Below are 22,366 nucleotides of genomic sequence, written 5' to 3'. Positions count from 1 at the left end.
ATGGCATGCTGCACCTTTAGGCCAATGAGAGAAAGGTCCTGGAGATGCCCTTCCTGGGACCCCAAATCCCAAAGTGAGAGAGGGATGCAGAACCTGTGTTTAGAATGAAAACAGAGCGGTCCCCCTGGAGTGATTTATCAGATTATGTAGGTGCGGTTGGCTTTTAGGGACGGGAGAAGTTTCGTTTGCCGGGACTTTGCTTTGGGTCTTGGGGAACAAGTTTCTACTGGATTCATGAAAATGACACTTGAGAAGTGTAGAAGACAGAGGCTTTTTCTCTGACTCTGTCTCTGAGTCACTGAAGACCTCAGGCTCTTCCTGGGCATCACACTCTTTACAGCAAAGTAATCCTACTTCCTGGACTGCTGAAGGGACAGACTCACTCAAAGGACTCTGGAGCTCTCAGCCAGGTGAAATCCTACTACAGCCTACTTTGCATGTCTCGTAACTAATGACAGTTGTGAATTTTAATGCAAAGCCTCCCCTCAGATAAAATCATTTTGACCATTCTTCTAGAATAGAACCAATGGCTTTTCTTCTTTTATTCTCCCTGAACTAATATCTAGTCATCACGTCAAAGCCACCTAGAGCCAGGCCTTTCCCTTAATGTGGAATGTCCACTGTGGTGAGAGGCCAAGTCCACAGAGCAAAGAAGAATGGAGAGTGGAGGATGGAGACCTCAATCTGAGAGCTACTATGGGAGGAAAGAGAAGGAGTGGGAGCACAAAGTGGATGGCGTCTGAAGAGAAAGATGAGAAGTCACAGTGGTTTCTGTTGGACAGATGAAGGACTTCTAGATTACGTGATTTGGGCTTTTAAGAAAGCCTCGAGCTCCATGATGGGCCACCTGGGTGGCTCAGGCAATTAAGCGTCCAACTCTTGATTTTGGCTCAGGTCATGATCTTGGGGTTGTGGGATCCAGCTCCACCTTGGGTGAGGGGGAGCTAGAGATTCTCTCTCTCCCTCTCCTTTTGCCCCTCCTCCTCCCCTTGGTCCGTCTTGTAGAATAATAAATAAATAAGTACATAAATAAATAAAAAGAAAGAAAGACAAGCCTTGAGCCCCATGAGAGTCTGCTGCTCTGCCTGACAGAGAACACTTCACTCATGTTGACATGTCACCAGTTTGGTCACTGGTAACTATTTAGCTGGTGGGGCGGGGTTGAGTGATTAGTTAGTCCTTATATTAGTCAGGGTTTTCCAGAGAAACAGAACCAACAGGGTGTGTGTGTGTGTGTGTGTGTGTGTGTCTAAAGAGATTTATTTTAAGGAATTAGTTCCGAAGATTTGGGGGGCTAACAAGTCTAAAATCCACAAATCAGACCAGCAGGCTGGAGACCCAGCGGAGAGTTGATGTTGCAACTTGAATCTGAAGGCAGAAAGGAGGCAAAAGTCCCTCTTCCTCCAGGAGTCTCACTCTAGTCTCTCAATGCCTTCAACTGATTGGACAAAGCCTACCACATTATGGAGAATTCTCTGATCTACTCAAAGTCTACTGATTTCAATGTCATTAAAAAAATGCCTTCTTGGCAACATCTAGATTATCTGAAGAGGCATCAGTTGGAACCTGGCCTTTGGTAAATTCCTCATCACACTGAAATTCAAGAAAGGACATCTGCAGAGGTACCTTGTCCTCAGGTTTGATGGCCAGCCTTGGGGATTCCCTGGGCAGATATATTAACTGCGGAGATTCCTCCAGGGAAGACATTCTATAGTCAGACAGGACTTGAACGCAGCCCTGGGCTGCCTCTCCTCATTTCATTTTGTGTACTGCTCTGTGCATCCAGCCAGGGGCTGTCAGACAACGGGAGAGGCAGCCTCCACATTTGCTGGAAAGCTAGAAACCAAGATTTTAGGTCTTGGTGGTGAGGAACATGAGGGAAAGAAGAAAGCAATGACTGAAAGAGGAGAAATTTTCTTTTTACAAGTGCTAAACCTGATTTGCCCCTCCCCCCACCCACATTAGCACTATACTGCCTTAATCTAGCCTTTGGAAAACACTGTACATCCTGCTGACTCCTGAGATCCAGGCTAAGCTCTAGCGACATTAACATGAACACCTCATTCTATGGAAAGATGCCAACTCTTCATCATATGATGGCAACGGCCACTGCCTGTTTGATCTGGGCCCCCAAAGAACACATGGGTGAACTCCCTCAATGCTGAGAACAGGATTCGGGGAGGATCTGGGGTTCTCTGCGTGGCTCCTCTCTCAAATGTGTGCTTGGGCTCCATCTCGAGCTGGCCACTTTGTTGACCTCTCAGTAGACTTACTTGTGGTCGAAGTATCCAAAGAGATGTGGCCTGCAGGTTTGTGTCCCAGCAGGTGTGCCCAGTGCCGGGGAACAGATGGGCCACAGGCACAGACACCATGGCACCTCGTGGAAGTGACATAAGGTAAAGAAGCAGGAAACGGGACAGGCACAGGCCTCCAAGAGTGGCGGCCACCCAAACCCAGAGGCCAACCTCCTTCCTGGGGGAGGCTGCTCAGCCACGCAAGGAACAAACGGCGAAGCAGCAGCGTCTCTAAGACAAGGGCAAGGAGCTGAGAAAAAAGGGATCGGGCAAGATGTTTGTTGCCAGGTGAAGGTGGCTGGCTAAGACTGAGAAATGGCGGGCGTCGGGGTGACAAACACATTTCACCCTAGAAGTTCACTGGGATGTGATGACAGGGGTGCCTGGAGCTCAGGGTCAAGCAGGAACAGGAGTCTGAGCCACAGGTTGGAAACAGAAAGGCCATGCGTGGTCGGTGGGTGATGCTGTCCTCAGGCTCTAGGAGGGCGTGGCTGCACAAGTGGGTATAGATTCATCATCGTTGACTTATATCTTCTCGGGGACTTGGCCAGAGTGTTGATTTGATGTTAGCAGGGGGCTCAGCCAAGTCCTGAACCCAGATACCATGTTCAGCGCTATTCTCCTCAAAATCAGGAGGAGCAAGGTGACCTCGATGACAGGAGAAAGATCTCAGGCTCAGTATTTCTTAACCAGGGACTCACTGTCCACCCCACCCTCCCACGCCCCCATCACTGTGGCCACGTCCTCTCAATGACTGGGGTTATTTTGAGTCTGGAAAGAGGTCTGCCTTGCCTAGTTTGATGACTTCCAAGCTTCTGAAAGACCAGAGATTTTCAAGGTTTTATGCCATGTCACTCATTTGTTGGAAGGGAAGTAAATTCCCTACAGAGTCAAGTTCAAGAGGGCCCAGGGCAGAGAACACCAGGCACCTGTCAAGCTGGCTCTCAGGTCTCAGTAGCTTCCCCCTTGCTCCCTACCCTCCCACCACACCGCACTTCTCTGTGCTCCCAGAGCAAGCTGGCTTTCTCCATGTGCCAGGTCCTTCCACCCATCCCTGGAGGGGGAACGCGGACTCCTTCCTGGCTTACCTGGAACCTCCCCCAGCTGTCCTGCGGCTCTGACCTTTCTCGGGATGTCACTGCTCCCCCCGCCTCCGAAGAATTCGCACTTATGTCTTTCCAGCAAAGTCCTATTTTATAAATATTTGCAAGGGTTCTCTCCCTCGTATTTTCTTGTTTGCTTTAACCCTGGCATTGCATTTGCAACGGAGTATATACTCTATGCTAGTACTGTATACACGTGTATTGTGAATGAATGGATAGTTGGATGGATGGCTGGATGAGTGGGAAAAAGAAGGAAGGGAGGGAGGGAGGATGGGCATAGGAAAATGCTCTTCTCAGAATGAGGCTTCCAAGAGGGACTAAATTTGTGTTTAGAGCTTCAAGGGAAATAATTCGTATCTGATGACACCGAGCCAGTCATACGTGCCCAGCTGAGGGGAGCCTGCCTCCCTAACCTGCGGTTAAAGGACTGCCAGTGGACTGTTGAGTAGATCTTCTGTTGACTGTAACAGTCAACCCAGGTAAGGAAACTCCCTCTGCAGAGTTCTGCTGGCTCAGTTCAACAAACAAAACGGACAGAACACAGCTATTTCTATCTTCAGTAGGACTAGTTAATGCCATTAGAAATTAAGATAAAAAGACAAAATCCTGTCTTTATGGACTAATAACTGAAACCTGCTTCCCAAGACCACCCACGGTTGCAGAGAAAATGGTTTTTAAAATTCAAGTCTTCTGGAGAGGCTAATTTGAAAGCAGCCATAAATCACACTAATTCCAATGCCACTGCTGGTTTTTGGACAGACGGGACTCTGATCTGCTTGATCTCTACAGGAGAAACCCTGTGACCTTCCTCTGGCAGAAATGTGACCTCACCGCCATTACTGCGCGCTGCTGACTTGATTCTAATTACGTGACTAGAATCACATACCGGGTCATACTGAAATTTCTTAGACATTATAGAAGGTTTTGGAAATTCTCAGGCTGTTGGCTTAGTTTCGAGATGACTGAATGATAAATTTAAGCTGCAGGTACATAGCTCGTTGGGTGTCAAATACTTTTTAAGAAAATCAGACAGTACCTCCTCAGGTTAAAAGGAGACAAATAGACAAATAGAGAATGACAAGTAACCAACTGCAAAGAGACTTTCAGAATAGTGGTAATAATGAAAATAAGTTGTTTATGTGATTATAGGGTACTTTAGCTCTCCTGTTAGAACCTTGCAAGCTCTGAGTTACTTTTTCAGAGAGAGGATGGTACCCACAAGCCCAGCCAGACTGCACACACATGGGACAATTATACTTGAGCCAAGGAGCTGGGGTGTGAGTGGTGTGGAAGGAGGAAAGAATCTAATGTTCTCCCTTCAGGGAATTCATAGTGTCATTTAACACAGCAGACTGACTGAGAGAATACGGTGCACTTTAAAATAGCTCAGTTTTTTTCCAGGAATTTTAAAGTCCTCTCTCAAAATCTAATAATAGCTTTAAAAGCTTTACTGGAGGGAAGGAAGGTCAAAAGGTGGGAAGGAAAGAAGAAACTCTTCCAGGGACCCGTGTTGCTCTGTGGGAGTCAGTCCACTCCTCTGAGAACACCCTACTGACCTCTGGAAAGAATGAACATCAAACCTCCCCACCTTTCGTTCTTTCCCTCTTTACGTCATAAAATGAAGGAGGAAAAAGAAGAGACGATAATAAAATCTTGATGCCAACGCTTCTCAAAGAACTCAGAGCATTCTTCAGTAGCTTGACAGGCCTGAGAAATAGAACCAGCTCACAGCAAAGGATTTCAAATTCCCCTCGTGACGTTTGAAGGGCCGGAAGGGTTCAACCGGAAGGACCAGAACTTAACAAGGTCCCCACCTGGAGAGCCAGGGAGGAAGACAAGTCAGTATTCCCATCACCAATCATTTCTGTACTGGACATGTCAATACGAATACCAGATAACAATTTTATTCACATATAAAAAAGGGTATTACAAAACTATTTGTATAAGAAAAAGAAAATTTACAAATTTATAAATTCCAGTATGCAAAATAGTAACGATGAACTCTGAATCGATTCGAGCTGGCGACCTGCAAGCAAGGAGGGACTCTTGTCCTTTTCTTCTAATTTTTTTTTTTTTTTAAACTAGCCCGGACAATAGAGCTTAACTAGGTAATAGCAATATTAACATGTTATCTAAAGTAGAAAAATCTATATTTGAAAAATATATTCCATATACACAAAATGAGAAAACCCATGCCTTTCCATGGTCATTCCCCAAATCCTTGTCTCATTCTTGTTGGTGGGTTTCTGCAACTTCCGAAGTCACACCGATTCTCACTCCTAGGCCCGACGATGATTTCCTGGTCCCGGAAAGTTCGTGTAAGCGTTGTACTCAACCATGGGAAATGCAGATTGGGCTTTCCCTCTCAAGGGTTTATACAGAGTACAGAATCTAACATTATTGTATGTTTCTGCAGCAGGCAGTGGTACAACGTCTTCATCTTGATAAAACAGCCCGGGATTTTTCCAGTGCTCTATCAGATGAAATCAACTTTCAACCCTAAGCATTTCCTTACTGATCCAAAGTGATGTTTTAGGGTTTGGGGCCAGTCTCATGCCCATCCATCTAGCTTTCTCCGGCAATTATTTGTCTTTGAAGTCGAAGAGAGTTTCTACATGTGGAAAATATATTTAGGCCACCAGAAGGAGCACAACCCTGGCTGACTTTGATCATCCCTCTGTCAAAACAAAACGATCAGATTGCAAACAATGGCATATACATATGTGAATTACAGTGAAGCCACTCAAGGCAACTCTAGTGTGCGTTTTCATAGACATCTTGTGGTCAAATCCCAAATATTTTCCTAAAGGCGGCTCTCATAAGAGCTGGCAAGTTATCCAAGTTGAAAAACCATTGGTTAATGCTAAGAAAGGAAAAGAAAAGAGGGCATGAGATGGACACAAAAGATTGTGGGTCACCCTGAGACTACTCTAATTGCTTATTTTGGTTCAGGGAACTGAGGTCCTGAGGAGAACTGAGCCCAGCAAGCTAATCCACACATGTCAGAGCCTAAGACTGCCTATAGGGGAGAGAAACCGGTCCCGCCATGAGGAAGGGACTCATTAGATTTGCCTCATGTCTTACAGAGAGAGAAAAGCATAGTCTAATAAGTGAGAAGAGAAAAATGGCCCAAGAAAGACAGAATTTTTCCAAGTTCAGTTTAATGTTAAGTAAAAGGCACTGATCTGGGTGGCAGTGAGTGGAGGGATTGTGAAACCAAGTTTTTTAGTGACACCAACAAGGTCATGTTTGATTTCTTTTTTAAGTGCAAATGTGACAGAGCTAATAGTAATCGGTTGAAAGACAAAGGCCAGAGCTGATCATGGAGGTTCAAGGAGGAAAAAGGTAAATCCTACTCTGGTTATTCCTCTCCAGGACACCAAGATTAAGAACAAATGAGCCATCCCCGTGTTCGTGACTGAACTGGGTTTGTGTCTGTCTTAGCTGTAGAGAAAGTTCTAGTGCGTAAACACTAGGGATGGGACACCTGACACCACGCTTAAATCCAGCATCACTGGCTAGGGTAGGAGAGACCTGTGCTAAGGAAGTGGGCACCATGGGAGTGCCACTTGGTCAGACCCCGTGAAGGCAGTGAGGAGCTGTTCACCTATAGGCCACTTACCAATTGGGCGTTTTCTTCTCCTTCTAGTATGTAGTGTCTCCTAGGGATGACTCATGTGTTGCATTTCAGTAGGAGGGGAACCAGACAGGTGGTACTTTCTAAAGCCTTTAGTATAAGATACAGTGCATGAAAGCAAAAACAAAAACAAACTCACAGGTAGAGAGAACAGGGGGGTGGTCTTCAGAGGCAGGAGGTGAGGGGGAGGTGGATGAAAAGAAAGCATTATCTTTATAAATCATCACTCTTCTCTAAGAGAGGAATTCTGGATCTTCTAAGCTCAGTCACAGGGACAGAAGTAGCAAATGCTCCCATGTCAACTGATTTTCACAGAAATATGTTAAGCATTGTATACAAGTCTCTAGGATATGTGTGCTAAGTGGTTTTTAATGCAGTGTGGTGGGGTGGGGGGCTCTTTCACCATCACTCCCCCAGCTCAGGCCCCTCTCCCTACTAGCTTCAGCAGGGGTTCACGAGTCAGTGACTAAGGTTACAAGTGTTGATTCTGGAAAAGACTTGCTATCCTCTTACTCCTAGTTCCTAGATATTAACTTCATCTAACAAAGCCCTGACTGAGGCAGTCAGCATGAAGTCAATTCTAATTGCCTGAGCTAATCAGATGATGAAAAAGTGAGCCTCACCAAACACAAACACTCATTTTTGAACCACTCTACAGAAAAACTAAAGTAACTGCTTGGACACTGACTTTTAGTAAGCTAATCGGCTATACGAAATTATTTCTGGAAAGAAAGTGTAAATGAAAACTTATACTCTGGATCTTCAGTTTGGTAAAACCACATTCGCCATGAAAATAAGCATGAGTGCATTTCTGTTTCTTGTTATATGCTCATAATCTCGTAGGCTGCAAACTTGAGCCATCAGCCTTTGAAGTTACGCTTTGTGGCATAGAAGCTTCTTGTTTAGGAAAAATGCAGAGTATCGTGAGTGTCTGGAGTCTTTTCTTGTTATTCCTTGAGGTTTCAGCTTACAGCTGGTCTGGCTCAGAAGCAACTGGTTGAAAGGCTTAAAATGCCATCAGTTTGGTTCAGATTTATTTTTTTCCCCCAGAAGCCATGCAGGGTCCAGACTGGGCTCAGTCCGTAAGCCTAAGCAGAGGGGTGAGTGCACACTGGGTTCCATCCATATTCTTCTACTGTAGAAAGAAGCAAGTCCTTTAAGCTTCCTAAAACAGCAACAGAAAGGAAAGCTTGAAAAACAAGACCTTACACACGAAAGCTGCTGGGCTATCATTGTTAAAAATTATTGTAAATAACTTTTACTAGTAGCACACATGACTTGAATAACATATGGACCAGCAGCTCCTTAATGACATTTGAATATCCAGGTATGTACGTACTCCGAAAATAAAATAAAGATTTTATAACTACTCACTATCACTCAGTATTTGCAAATGACACTGCAGAGACAATAATGTGTGACCCACAGGAAAAAAAATGTATTAACGAATGATTCTTTTGCTCATTTTTGACCCCATTCAAACACTTAAAGCTTGTTTCTATGTTGTACTCTTTTGAAGCATTTGTAGGTAAAGCTGTTAGGATCCTTTTGGTCTCTTCTTTGAAAGGACAAAGATGATTAGTGAATAGTGACACTCTCATTCTTTGTATTTAAAACTTTTGCTAGCCCACTGGAGAAAGTTTAGAGATGGTTTAGAAATGATTTCCCTTCTAATGATTTTCCTGGAAGGCTCACACTCTCCCTAGGGCAAATATCCTTGGCCAAGTGGTGTCCTTCAATCTGTCCCTTATCACAGAAGGGCAGCGACCTGACTTCTGAAAACATCAGCCAAAGGCACATTACTGTGAGTGACTAAAACCTTCATTTTAAGCAGTAATCTTTCATTCACTTATTTACCACTAATCTGACATCAGTGACATATCTGGTAAGTTTACAGGAAAAGATTTTTTTCCCTAGGTAGAAGAAGAGAGTCTAGAAATAGAAGCTTCTGAAAGAACTCTCAATAATCTAAAATAGTTTCATCAAATATGTTGATCAGTTGGTATGACCATAATTACCACATTAACACTACTGTGGGAGAAAAATGGTACTCATTTTGCCAACATGGAAAGAAACAAAGATTTTAAAAGACTGAGCAACTAGACCCCAGGTCATCTCATATCTTTCCTACCATTCTTTCTGTTATTTCATGTATGTAGAATTTGTAGAAATTACATTTCCAATGATGGTTAAAAACATCACCAAAAAAACCCTTTTCTGTAAGTAAACAGACTGGTCTCATTCTCCCAAGTACCTTAGTGAATGATGTCCCAAATATCTTAGTTCTCTTGCTTTCTGGGGAGGTGTGTATAGGGGAAATTTGATTAGAACTGAGTCATTCAGACTAAACAAGGTTCTCACACCTCTTTTATCCTGCACCATAACTATCATCATCAGATTCTGGGTGGTCTTAAACAGCCCACAAGAAAACTACAGTGTAAAAATACGGTTTCTGGAAACAAACGCCTCGTGCATTAGCAATGTGACCCTGTAAGACAAAAGTGCCATTGTGCATTTTGCAATATAGATGTGTATCAGATCATCACACTGCACACCTTAGCTCACACAATGGCAAATGTCGATTGTTATCTCAATAAAGCTGGATAGAAGGTGGGAATTAAGGTTAAAAAACTGAAAATATGAGTGAATGCCTAGGTAGGATTTTCAAGTTCCTTTGAAAATAAATAGAAATAAATCACTAAAGGTGGGGGGGGCACTATAATGGCTCAAGCTGCCCTTATGCATTTCTCAAACAGAAGTGTTGTGCTTTCCTGAATTATGAATGAACACACAGCCCAAGCTAAGTGAACACAAACTCAAGGAGCCAAAAGTCCTTTGGTTCATAATACCAAGCTGCTGAAAGCAAATTATTTGTGAGAAGTAAGTATGTTTCCTACATTGGAGAAGCAACCTGTTAAGAGGAAGTCTGAATTGCCTTTTGGAATCCAACTTTTTTTTTTTTTAAATAGAACTGTTGAGCTACCTACTTGGCCAACCCTTGAAACAAAGAAGAGAATCAATCTCCCAAAGATGTACAATTGTATCTCTCCTACTTGCTTTCAAAGATTAAGGTTCCCTCACTAAATATCACACACTCAGTAAAGGCAACCAAAGACACAGTGCTTTTCAGAACCTGGATAAGATTATCTCAAAATAGGCTCATGATATTATTTGTTGTTTTTAACTATAGGGGGAAACTGAAATGATTCATTTTTTAAAATATTCCTTTCCTGAATTCAGAATGCCTCATTTATATTTACCAAATTATCTAATAATTATAAGACAACACATCTTAGAAAGTTATTAAGACTTTCACTAATACATTACATTGTATAACTTGAATATAACATTTTCTCATTCATTTTACATGTAATTATAACTTTCTTTTCATAATAACCTGAGTTGAAAGTATCTTTATGTAGATCATGATTACCTTGACAACTGTCTTTGACAAGAAGTTAATGCTGTTATATATAGCAATCTTCTACACTAAATGATTTTACATTTCATACAGCTGTAATAATAATGCTTCCTCCCATGCCCACCTCACCAACAACACAAACAGAAAAAGGTAGAGAATGAGTTGGTTCTGATATGACTTGGCATTGAGATGTTTCACTCCTTAGTCGTAGAATTTACATCACGAACCTGGGGACAAGCTACACAATTAAGATGAGGGGTAATTCTACTTGCTGACGGTACTCTGCAAAGCTGTAGGTAGTCACTGGGAACACAATTCCAGCTACTCTAACAACATTTGTGTAGGTAGGGCAAGTTTCTGATCAAAACCAATTGACTTGGTATCAAAGAAACTTCTGCATCTTGTAATGAAACAGTGTCTCAGATGAATTTTAAGAGTCTCCCAAGAATTGTGTTTTAGAGTACTTGGCAAGGCATCTGACTGGGAAGTTGGGGTCAGCTGCTGAAGGGGCAGGATTTCTGCATCCTGTTCTCTGCCTCTTTCACTGTTCTCAGGGCCTGTTACCTCCTCCTCCAGGCAGCTGCACGTGGCACTCGGCCCTCGAGGCTTGTGGGCCATGGTATGTTCTTGACAACTACACACAACTCAGCTAACTCTTATCTTTTCTTAGTCTTATCATGGAAGTTATAAAAATTACGTGATGGCTCAAAAGAACAAGGTCAGTAAAGACTCACTCTCCACTAGAGAGGTATGTATTTTAATTGTATTTTATTAAAGATTTTATTTATTTATTTGGGGGAAAGGGAGAGAGAGAGAAAACAAGCATGAGTGGGGGGACAGGCAGAAGCAGAGGGAGGAGCAAACTCCCTGCTGAGCAGGGAACCTGACTTGACTTGGGGCTGGATTCCAGGACCCTGAGATCATGATCTGAGCCGAAGGTAGACGCTTTACCGAATAAGCCACCCAGGCACCCCTGTGTTTTACATTTCAAATGCCTTAGTTGTTTGCTTTTCTTCCCTTATATCTTCTTCATTTCTTTTATTTTGAGAAAAACGAAATTATTTTTCTCCAAAGCCAACAAATGCTTTCTGCATAGCATTCCCTGTAAATTTTCTAAATTTTGCAGTTCGGAGAAAAAGTATCGCAGATTTCGATCAACCTATAACCTACGTGCTATTCTTGAAAGGCACACTTCTCCATTCATACCTCGACTTCAGACTGCATCTGACATCATAAGACCAGGATACAGGACCTCATGGGAAATCGAGGCCCCTCTCGAGAGCAGACACAGCACGGGCAGAGCGCCTCCCCAGGACCTGGGGCTCCTGAGCTGGTTTGCTCACGAGCAGTGAGAGCAAGGGTGGGTGTGCAGGTAGGACCTTGTGGCACCTGGGAGCCTCACTCTTGCTGTGACTCGGCCCTTTTATACTAAAGGCTGGTCATTTTTCCCCCAAAGAATGTATTCCAACAGTATATGTTCTTATATTAGGGAGATGCTTGTAGACATTAGGTCAAATTCAGGACCAGCCACATCCTCACAGGAAGGGGATAGCAGGGTTGGTGCCCAGGCTTCCCTGATGCTTCTCTGCCTCTAGCCTTGTAGCATGCTTGAAAGCCCCTGCTCCCTGTAGCCACCATCTCCTTGCAAACCTGAATTTAAACCCTTCTTTCTAGAAGGTACTTCTGCAGTATGTGGACCTGGATCACAACCAACAATCAATTTCTAACAACACTGGTCAGTTTTGAAAACAACAGGAACAGAGAGGGGAAAAGAGAAGCTTCAGGAGATCTAAACTGCCATTAGCTTGATGGTGAATGAAGTGCATGTAAGTCTCGGGCAGAAACCATCATTGGGTGGAAAACGAAGGTGAGGAACTGTTTACAAGATGTTCTTGTGACTCTCTCTCTCGATCAGGAACGGGGCTAGGGGGTGCTACGCTAATACTTGGATTTATAAGGAGTAAAAGAAAGCAGCTGCTCATTATAAACTTACAGAGTACCTGGTAGTTACAGGGGAAAAAAAAGACTCTTGAAATTTAATTTACAATATATTCTCCATTCATATAAGAATAAGAAGTTATGAACGATGGAAAAAACCTTCTCATCAGATCCTCCCATATTCTCTGGTGAGAGGAGTTCCATTCCCCATGAGTCAGTGCTGGGTCCTTCTTGAGTGTAGTCACTGACTTACCTGGAGGGACGTCGGCGTGGTCAGGCTGACAATGTCACCACTCTCCTGACACAACTGGCTTCTGGCGGTCAGTGTATCCTGAGTTAGCACTGGTTCCGTCAGTGAGTGGTTACGTCTAGAGGGACCCGTAGCTTCTGTACAGTTTTCAGAATGAACTGGAACAGCTCCACCAACCAAATCCTGACTACTGTTGGAATCCAAGGAGGAAGAGCTTTCGTTTTCTGGATTGAGAGAATGAGTATCTTCTCCAGTGAGTTCAGGATAAGAATCACAAAGAGAGATGTCGTCGCCACACACGGGATTTTGCATCAGAGGCCAGGCGTCTGAAAACTCGCCACAGATGGACCTTGAAAGGGACCCGAAGAATATGGGCGTGGTCTCCCCCACTGGACCTGGGTGTCTGAACACACAATCAAAAGACTCTCAAGTCATCTACGGGGAGGAAAAACACCACTACAAAGCCACACCCAGCTCTGCTTTTAAATTTTCGAGATGAAACAGCAATGGATTACATCTGAATTCTAGTGCTTCCTTTGTTATAAACTTCCTTCCATACGGTATGTTTAATTATTCTGCTTACTTTCAAACTGAATTTTGTACCTGCTTCTAACCAGTGTAGTTATACTTAACTCAATGTCTAAAACAGGCAGTTTCCTGGGTCTTAACTGAGTTTCTTCATAGCGCTTCTAAAATTCTGTGAGTAAATGACATGTTACAAATTATTTACAGGTGACAGAAGTGTCACAAATCATGAATATGAAGTAAAACCAAAATTAATGGAGTGTAAAGTGTAAAGAATGTCTCACTGGGCATCAGTAACCCCGAGAGACTCACGTGTCTCTTGTCAAGGATTTGTCCCCCTCCGATGTCCAGAATGCCATCAATAATATTTTTCAAATGACGTCTCATAGTTTGACATGAAAATTGTTAAGTTGGTAGAAGGCACATTTGGACAAGGGGATGTGATGTTATATGGACTAAAAATCCCGAGTTACCTCTCCTGAAGAGTGTCCTTGGAATGCACCCTACAGCCAAGAGTCACCCGGTCCACGCTGCCAGCCTCGTCACAGCACAGAGACGGAATCAAGTGAACAGGCCCTAGGGAAGCCAGCAGAGGTGTGAAGCACAAGGCTGTCTTCTGGGAACTTTCTCGTTAATACTGGCTCAACATTGCTGGAGGAAATCCAGCTAGTCCCCTTTGGGTGACTTTTTGGGGGAAAGGAAATCTGAGGTTTAATTCTCTCTCTCTTTTGTTATATTATGAAAATAATAAAGGGCCTATACGAAGTACCTAGAGTAGTCAAAGCTGTAAAGACTGAAAGAACTGTGGGTGCCAGGGCTGGGGAAAGTGGGATGTGGGGGGCGGCATCGCAGATTGCTGGGGACAGAGTTTCAGTTGGGGAGCTGAAGGGCTCTGCAGATGGGGGTCCGTGACGGCCGCGCACCGGTGTAAATGGGCTCAGGGCCGCTGAACAGCACCCTTAAACAGCGTTAAGATGACAAATTTTATGTTATGTGTATTTTACCACAGTAAAAATAATGAGAGGTGACAGCACGGCCTGTGAGAGAGTGTGTCAAATGAGACTCCCTGAACTGCTGAGGAGACGGCAGAAAGCGGAGCAGAGTCCTGCCGAGTGGGCTAGTGGTACAGAACACGAACAGAGACGCGTTCAAACCCTTGAACACAACACACGCACATACACGTGCGTGCGCGCACACACACCACACACAGGTATTAATGTTTTCCTGCTAGTAATGGAACATAAGGAATAATTAGAGGTGTGCACACAGCACAGCTTTGCAAACCATTTTGTTCACTGAGGCAGCATCGATTTTTGGTTACAAAAATAATATAAGTGTACAGAAGAAAAAAAATTAAAGGAGAGGGATTAAGTTAAGAAATTCAAAATTAAATATGACCCAACCCTATAAACTGGAAATGAACACAAATGTCGACGTTTGGTGAGCTCTTTATATACATACATATATAATTCTGATTATACACAAACACATACTAAAGCACGCAACGATAAAGACACACATCTGGAGAGAGATGTGAAAAAATTCTCTATTTACATATCCATGTATATGTTTGTGGATCTAAAGTTTGCATGTGAAATGATTTCACTCTTATAAAAAGGAAAAACATAGTGAAATTATTGGCCTTTTCAAAAATGAATGTTAAACATCGACATGCAATTGCCAGCAGGATGGATACTCACACACCTTTGCCTAAATGTCTCTCAGCTCAGGCCCCACGTTGTGTTGCGTAAATATATGCTATTGTGAGCTTGGAGACCTCGTCTGGACACACGGCCGATCCTCAGCAAGCCCGTGTCATGCTCACGTGAGCCGTTTCAAAATTAGTTAAAAGCCAGGGGCACCTGGGTGGCTCAGTTGTTAAGCATCTGCCTTCGGCTCAGGTCACGATCCCAGGGTCCTGGGATCGAGCCTCACATCAGGATCCCTGCTCGGCGGGAGGCCTGCTCCTCCTTCTCCCACTTCCCCTGCTTGTATTCCCTCTCTTGCTGACTCTCTCCCTCTATCAAATAAATAAATAAATTCTTCAAAAAAAATTATTTAAAAGCCAAAGACACTGTCTTTCTTTTTAGAAATGGCTGTTTCTAGGGCTCAAGCAACCAAGAGCAAGATGAGCCTACAAGTTTTTTGTGTGCCTAAGATGAAGAAAGTGCTAAAAGAATAATCAGGACATGTCAAAATGACACATGAGCCAGGCTGAAGGGATCTGCCCTGGGCCAGCCTAGGAAAATGTGAGCACCAAGATAAACGATGATGGCAAAGGAACAGAAGCTGTGGAAGAGGGTCCATGAGTCCACGCTAATTCAAGCAAATAAATAAGAGGGGAAGAAGAAGTTCTTTCTTGCCATAGGAAGCCAACTGATAAATGTGGACAAAAGGATGGAATTACAAAACTAGCATTTGTCACCATCATGGTAATGACTGATTTAGGTAAGAACCACCAGAAGATGCTAAACTCTTGGGTGAAAGTTTGGAGAGTAACATGATATTTACACAGTCTCGAAGAGTCTCTTGCGAAGTATTTCTTAATTACAAAGGAAAAAACAATCATGTTACAGCAGCGAAACTTGGCAGATGCCTCCTTAACGAAGGGAACCAAACTGACCCGACTAGGAAGGGGACAGCTGCACACGCTGTGCCTCTTGATGTGGGACACTGGGAAGGACACAGCATCACCCCTGCAGGATTTCTGTTTCTAGTTATACAGAAACATCAGACAAACCCAACCTGAGGGTTACTCTACAGAATTACTGGTCTGTGCTTGTCAACAACAATAATGTCATGAAACACAAAGAAAGATGAAGGACCTATGCCAGATTAAAAAAAGTCAAGAGAGATGCCTGGGTAGCTCAGTCGGTTAAGCGTCTGCCTTTGGCTCAGGTCATGATCCCAGAGTCCTGGGATCGAGCCCCACATCGGGCTCTCTGCTCAGCAGGGAGACTGCTTCTCCCTCTCCTGCTGTTCTCCCTGCTTATGCTCATACTCTCGCTCTCTCTCAAATAAATAAAATCTTTAAAAAAAAATAAGGTAAAGAGATTTGACAACTAAATCCAATAATGTTATCTGGGATTTTCTTTTAAAGACATTTTAAATTTAACTTAATTTTTAGTTATTTATTTTTTAAAAATTTATTTATTTATTTGACAGAGAGTGGGAGGGAGGGATCACAAGCAGGGGGAGGGGCAGAGGGAGAAGCAGACTCCCCACTGAGCAGGGATACCCCGCAACCCCCGAAGTGGGAGTCAATCCCAGGTCCCTGAGATTATGACCTGAGCTGAAGGCAGACACTTAACAGACTGAGCCACCCAGGCCTCCCTCTTTTTTCTTTTTTTTAAAATATTATTTATTTATTTATTTGACAGAGAGAGAGAGATCACAAGTAGGGAGAGAGGCAGGCAGAGAGAGGGGGGAAGCAGGCTCCCCACTTAGCAGAGAGCCTGATCTGGGGCTCGATCCCAGGACCCTGAGATCACGACCTGAGCCAAAGGCAGAGGTTTAACCCACTGAGTCACCCAGGTGCCCCAGGCCTCCCTCTTTTAAGGACATTTTTGCGACAACTCAAAAAATCTGAATATGCTCTGTAGATTATACAATAGCTTTGATTTAATGCTGATTTTCCGATTTTCATAACCATGCTGTTCTGTAAGAGAATGTTCTTGTTCTTAAGAAACGAACACCATAGTATTAAGGAGTAAAGGGATATCATCTCTGCAACTGATTTTTACGTGGACATGAGGTCAGTGTGTATAAATACATATATCTTTACCATACTTAGAAAAATGATAAAGCAGATGTGGAAACGAGATAAAATGTTAATATTTGGGAAATCTGGGTGAAGAGAGTGAGAGAATTCTTTGTGCTATTGTTCCAACATTTTTGTAAGTCTTAAATGATGTCAAAGTAAAAAGTTCGCAGGGTGAAGGCGCTGCCACGGAGTAGGAAACCACGGAAGTGGCAAGCTCTACGGAGCGCGGGGAGCAGGCAGATTCTTTCCAGGCTCCGTGTGCTGCTCTGTTAAGAGGACGAGCACCAAGGCCATCTGCCCATTTAATCCTTCCTCTCAGACAGAAGTTACGGGGAGGCAGAGTTTGCCCGATGCTGCATTTTATTATATAGAGTTCAGGTCTCAGGAAACGATTCCTGTGCCCTCTGACCCTAGTGTTCCAGTTCAGTGTCTGGGAACCCAGCTCTGGGGGTGCTTGGAGGTTCACCCAGTTACCGTCCATACTGTCTAGAAGTCTAGTCCCTACGTAGGCAAAGGCAAAAATAGATTCACACGCACCACAGAAGGACCTACAGTTTGCTCCCGACCCATTCCTAAAACAGAAGACAATAACGAGCTGTAGCAAAATCAGTCCGCTAAAAACGTCTTCCTCCACATACAGAACATCAGCTCAGAAAGTGGAATCCTGTAATTTCTTGGGAGGAAAGACAGCACAGCTCCAAGAGTGTCAGTCAATCTAAGTGGGAAACACTCAGCTTAGAGTGGCTGGAAGAGAAAAAATGGCCCTGCCAGCATTGCTTCAAAGGGCTCTGAGCACGTGAACCAGGCAGGCAGGGATGGATGTCCAGGAAGGGCACTGCCAGATTCTGCTTTGCAGAGGAGGGGAGGGGTCCTCACAACAGGGGCTGAGAGGGCGGTGTAAGTGTGGGAGCCTTGTGTTGATGAAAATAAATAAGTGGCAGGAAAAGTATTATCTGTGCCCGTTTTTTGCCCTGGTGAGAAACCAAGTTCCATTTGCATGACTTCCCTAAACTTCCTTTTCTGTCAGTAGTCCCCGGGGGCAACTGAGGTTCGTGGAAACCCCTGCCATAGCGCTCCCTCTCTGCTCTTCTTTAAGGAATCCAAAAAGACATTTAGAAGACCCATCAAAGTTCAGCTTGAATCCACCAGACAAGACAGGATACATGCTCCTACTCTACAAAGGGATTTTAATCAGTCAATAGACCCAAAACAATAAAGGCAAACTTGCTTTAAAAAGTTGCCCAACAATTCTAGAATTTTAACGAGATGCTTCTTTTCTTCTCACTACTTAAGAGGCTCAAAACACCCAAACCATGAGGGCACAAAGTATCCTTTAACAAGATTAGCTTTAACTAGAAAACTAAGCAGAGCAACCGAGCTGTGGGCAAACAGGGACAATTCTTTGCAACGTATGTGTCCCTAGATTCCCCTAATGGCCCCTTGCCCCGCTACACTTACCACAGGTCTGGGCGGAGTCCTGGTGGCACTGACAACATGCTCTGGGAGCAGATTTGTTGAGCCGAGGTCTGTCAAAACATGACAGTTCAGAACCGTTGTACTGAATGTCTTGCGCTCTCAGTGACCCTACGGGGGGCGAGAATTCTGTCAGCGAAGATCACTGCCTCTGTTAAGGAGCCCATGACCACCACAAGGCAGATAGGTACCCTTCTAGCTCTTAATATTTCTGAAGAAAAAGATGACTCTCATACACATTTAAAAATACGTCTTCTTAAGCAGAGGCCCAACTAGGAATGAATCTGTTAAAAGCTCAAATTACAGGATACTTCTGTTGCCAGAACTTGGAAGGCTTTTCCTTTTTGCCTAGTGGCACTGGACCCTGAGGCCTTTTCAGGGTCCTTGTAAAGCGGTGCCTCTGGGGGACCAGGTGACTGGGAGCTGCGTCTCCGTGTGCACTTTGTCCCTTTGGATAGCTCCTGACTATTGTCTTGGTCAAGGCCTCGTGGAACCTCCAGTGACAATGATGGTAAACACTCTTCACCCACATGCTAAGGAACGGAAAGAGCTCCACACTCACAGCTGGGCTTTTTCTCCATAAACTGCCTCTTACAGTAGATGACACAGAGGATGAGCAGGGCCAGAAGGACCGTGGCCAGGGCACTGCAGATGACGGCCGCCAGGGCTGTGTCCCGCGGGCTGGAGGCCGTGGACGGGATCTTCACGAGGTTGACCTTGCTGGTACCTGGAAACCGCAAGAATGGGGTCAGCAGGCTCTCAACCACCCAAGAGACTCAGATGCTTACCCCCAACTTGGTGGCCACCTTTATTATTTGAGTAAGACTCCAGAAGACAAGAAAAGGTATTTTAAGAAGGCTCAGTGCTCCCTCCTCTTAGATTTCTTTAATACCACACCTTCACTTGCACCCCAAAATGTGTGGATTAGCCACGCTTCCTTTCCCACAACAAAGACTGTGTGTGGACACACAACCTTCACCACACTGTGTTGCCAGAATGTGCTTTTAAGGCCCATTAGACCAGAGCTGCTGGCGAGCTGGAATCCCTCAACTTTCTCTGTCTCCCAGTGCTTGACATGCCTTTGGCACATCAAAGGTATGTAATATTTGCTATTTAATTGGAATGAGATCACCTACATTTTCAAACACATTGAATTAAGGGTTGCGTTGCGGGGGGGAAGCTTTAGGGAAAAATAAGGAGTGGGATCATTCACAGCCTAATAGTAACCCCCAATTTCTGAGACAGTGAACATTTTTTTAATGTCTGGCTGTTGAATGACTGAACAACATCTATGAATCATGAAAATATGATAGCAGGAGTGATCACCTGGGAATATCGAGTCTTGGTATTTCTAGGCTCAATGATTCTGGGGCCACACTTAAATCGAAATCTGAAGCAGCCTCTATCAATGGGCAAACTGACAAGAAGATCTACAAACACAGGCACAGCTGTACAAACACTGACAAATCAATAACCGAAGAGGAATTTGTATCCTGCGCAAGGGAAATAGTGGACTACACCCCAGGGTCATGGATTTGGGAGAGGAGACTCTTATCTCTTTGGATCAAATGGTGCAGCTGTGGAAACCTGCCACCTTGCTTATGTTGGTGACAAAGGTGACGGACTTCAGAGCAAGGTAAGCTGAAACTCTTCGTCAAATGACCCAGCTCCACACAACACAGAGCTTCAGCAAGAGCTCTCGTCAGAACGAGACGCAGTACATGATGTGAGCCGAAGATCGCAAAGTTCCTAACCCTGGTTTAGCTCTCGAGTTGAGCTCATCAATTCACATAGCATTGGATATTCAGGAAAACCCTACTGAGAATCAGGATTTCGGGTTAAAGTGGAATCACGAAGAGAATCCTTTACATTCTTGTTGAAGTTCTTTGTAAGTATGTTAGCTTATTTGCCTTCATGTGAAAGGAAATGTTCCTGCTTTATAAAGCTGCTAAAATGCCCCTGATGAGGATTTTGAATCTGGTGTTTGTGATTCAGGATTTATCTTCCCTAAGCTAATCGTAAAAGTCTTAGGAATAAATGTCTTTCCACGGCAGGGTGCTAATACTGTAATCTCAAGGATATCGAGTTGCCATAATAACATTGATTTTTTTTTTAAAGTGCACTCAGTAAGCGCCTTCTGTATACATTTCCCTGGAAGTAGCATCTCAGGATGAACAAGAAAAATACAGTAGTTTTACCTCTCAACGTTTGACACCTGCATAAAAAAAAGGTGTCTTGTGAACCCATCCACCCTCTCAGGGAGGTCCCCATGGGAAGCAGGGCTCTAGAAACCCCATTCTCGATTTTTGTTTATATGTACAAGTAAATGCAACCATTACAGCAAACAATTTATTTTCTAGGAAATGGTCTCATCCTCTGTAGGTTCAATCATCACATACGACAATGTAGACATTTATGTGGACATTATGGGAGATTGGGCTGCCTATCATTTGGTTTAAGAACAACTCCAGAAACTTATTCACAAGAGTTTCTGCTAAAAACCTGTTTTCTCATAATTTTTTCTGATTTGGGTAGTAAAAAAGGGGGGATGGGGCAGAGGAGGTTGGTGCCAATTTATGAAGTAGCTTCTAGTCTATTAAGTTCTGGTTAATTGAGGTGTTGCCGAGAATTTCTCAGAAAAAGATGTATCTACCACAAACTGAAAAGTATTGTTTTGCTGACCTGTGCTCACTGCAATGATGCTGAGATTAAAGATTCTTTCCACCCACATGCCTCGACTGAATTCCCTGTCCATAGTTGACCAAGCGTATTGAATGCCCGCAAGGAATTTTACTCATACTTTATTAGGATTCTGATAGGAGTTCTGAAGAACTGGGAACAGGAATGTCCACAGTCTTTGGAAAGTTTTAACTTTTCTGGAATACAAAGGCATCTCTTACCCTAATGAAATTATTAAATTCCACTATAATCTTAGCACTACCCTCTGGCAAAGTTACTTCAGAGAGAGAATTGTTTTCTTAGCTTAAATTTTGTATTACATTAAATAAGTGCAATTTTATATTATACATTTCCTTAGGAGGTCAGCTCAGCAGAACAATTATATCCTGAGTATCTACTCTGGATAAGGCATCCTAAGAGGCATTAAGTAAGTTGAATGAGAATCTGAACAGAATAGGAAGAGAAAAGAGAGGTCGCCAACAAAGTCTGGCAAGTGTTTTTATTCACGTTCACTTTTACCCTCTTTGGAGTGACCAGTGCAAAATATCCCAATTGCAGAGATACTCTCCTTATATCTCAACCCCTAAGCAGCTTCAGAATGTAGCTGGAGAGACGCGTGTAGTAGAGAGATCTGTATTACTGGACTCTGATAAATCATGGAAAAGTCCTCAGAAGATGCAAATTAGGAACTCAGTGTGCAGGCCACAGACTTGACTGAAATGGGCTTCAGCTGACTTCTGGGTGCTTTTAGAGCCCTGGACACTGCTGATATACCTCTAGGGATTTCACTCTCTTTGCAACCCGGCAGAGCTGTGAAAATGCACTGATGGGCCTCCTTGTATAGATGAGGAAACCAAGACTTGGGGTAGTTTGCTCAAGGCTACACAGCAAAGCAAGACAGCTGGAGATCTGAAACCAGGCTTTGGGACCCTTTCCGGTGGACCACACTGGTTCGTGGGTGCATGTAGCTTATAAGTGAGTAAACCTTTCTACAGGGAAAGAGGAGCCAAATGTGGTTCGTGTCTGCATGCAGGCCATGCTCATTTCTGCAGGGGGAAACTAGCCTGGACACAGAGAGATCTGGGGACTTTCTCAACAGCAGGCTGGCTCAGTGTGCATGAAGCCAGTTCCGCACGAGGGCCCCTGGCCTGAGAGAACATTTCAGGCCACTCGGCCTCAGCGTGGCTCTCAGAGTTGCACGTTGATGGCAGGCACATGGAGCAATGCCCGAGTGTCAGTGAGGTGGGGAGGAGAGGCATGTTTATAGAGGCCACTGAGTCTGG

General features: G+C 43.9%; 1 protein-coding gene across 4 annotated transcripts in view; it reads right to left on the bottom strand.

The window, feature by feature from the left end:
• Positions 1-7,165: 7,165 nt before the first annotated feature.
• TNFRSF19 (TNF receptor superfamily member 19) overlaps positions 7,166-22,366 on the bottom strand; it is an 87,911-nt gene continuing 72,710 nt past the window's right edge. For 3 of the 4 annotated variants that reach the window (XM_032838217.1, XM_032838219.1, XM_032838216.1), the window contains exons 6-10: positions 18,967-19,131; positions 18,390-18,515; positions 13,642-13,744; positions 12,647-13,046; positions 7,166-8,199 (exon numbers count right to left, since the gene is read on the bottom strand). In XM_032838217.1, coding sequence (XP_032694108.1) covers positions 8,191-8,199; positions 12,647-13,046; positions 13,642-13,744; positions 18,390-18,515; positions 18,967-19,131 — 803 coding nt within the window. In that variant the 3' untranslated portion in view covers positions 7,166-8,190. The remainder of the gene's footprint in view (positions 8,200-12,646; positions 13,047-13,641; positions 13,745-18,389; positions 18,516-18,966; positions 19,132-22,366) is intronic. The other variant, XM_032838220.1, reaches the window with a different exon arrangement.

The sequence above is a fragment of the Lontra canadensis genome, unplaced genomic scaffold (assembly GCF_010015895.1).
Source record: "Lontra canadensis isolate GAN:19392208 unplaced genomic scaffold, GSC_riverotter_1.0 scaffold103, whole genome shotgun sequence".
In the NCBI taxonomy this organism is placed as follows: domain Eukaryota; kingdom Metazoa; phylum Chordata; class Mammalia; order Carnivora; family Mustelidae; genus Lontra; species Lontra canadensis.
This window is presented reverse-complemented; position numbering and strand designations above follow the sequence as displayed.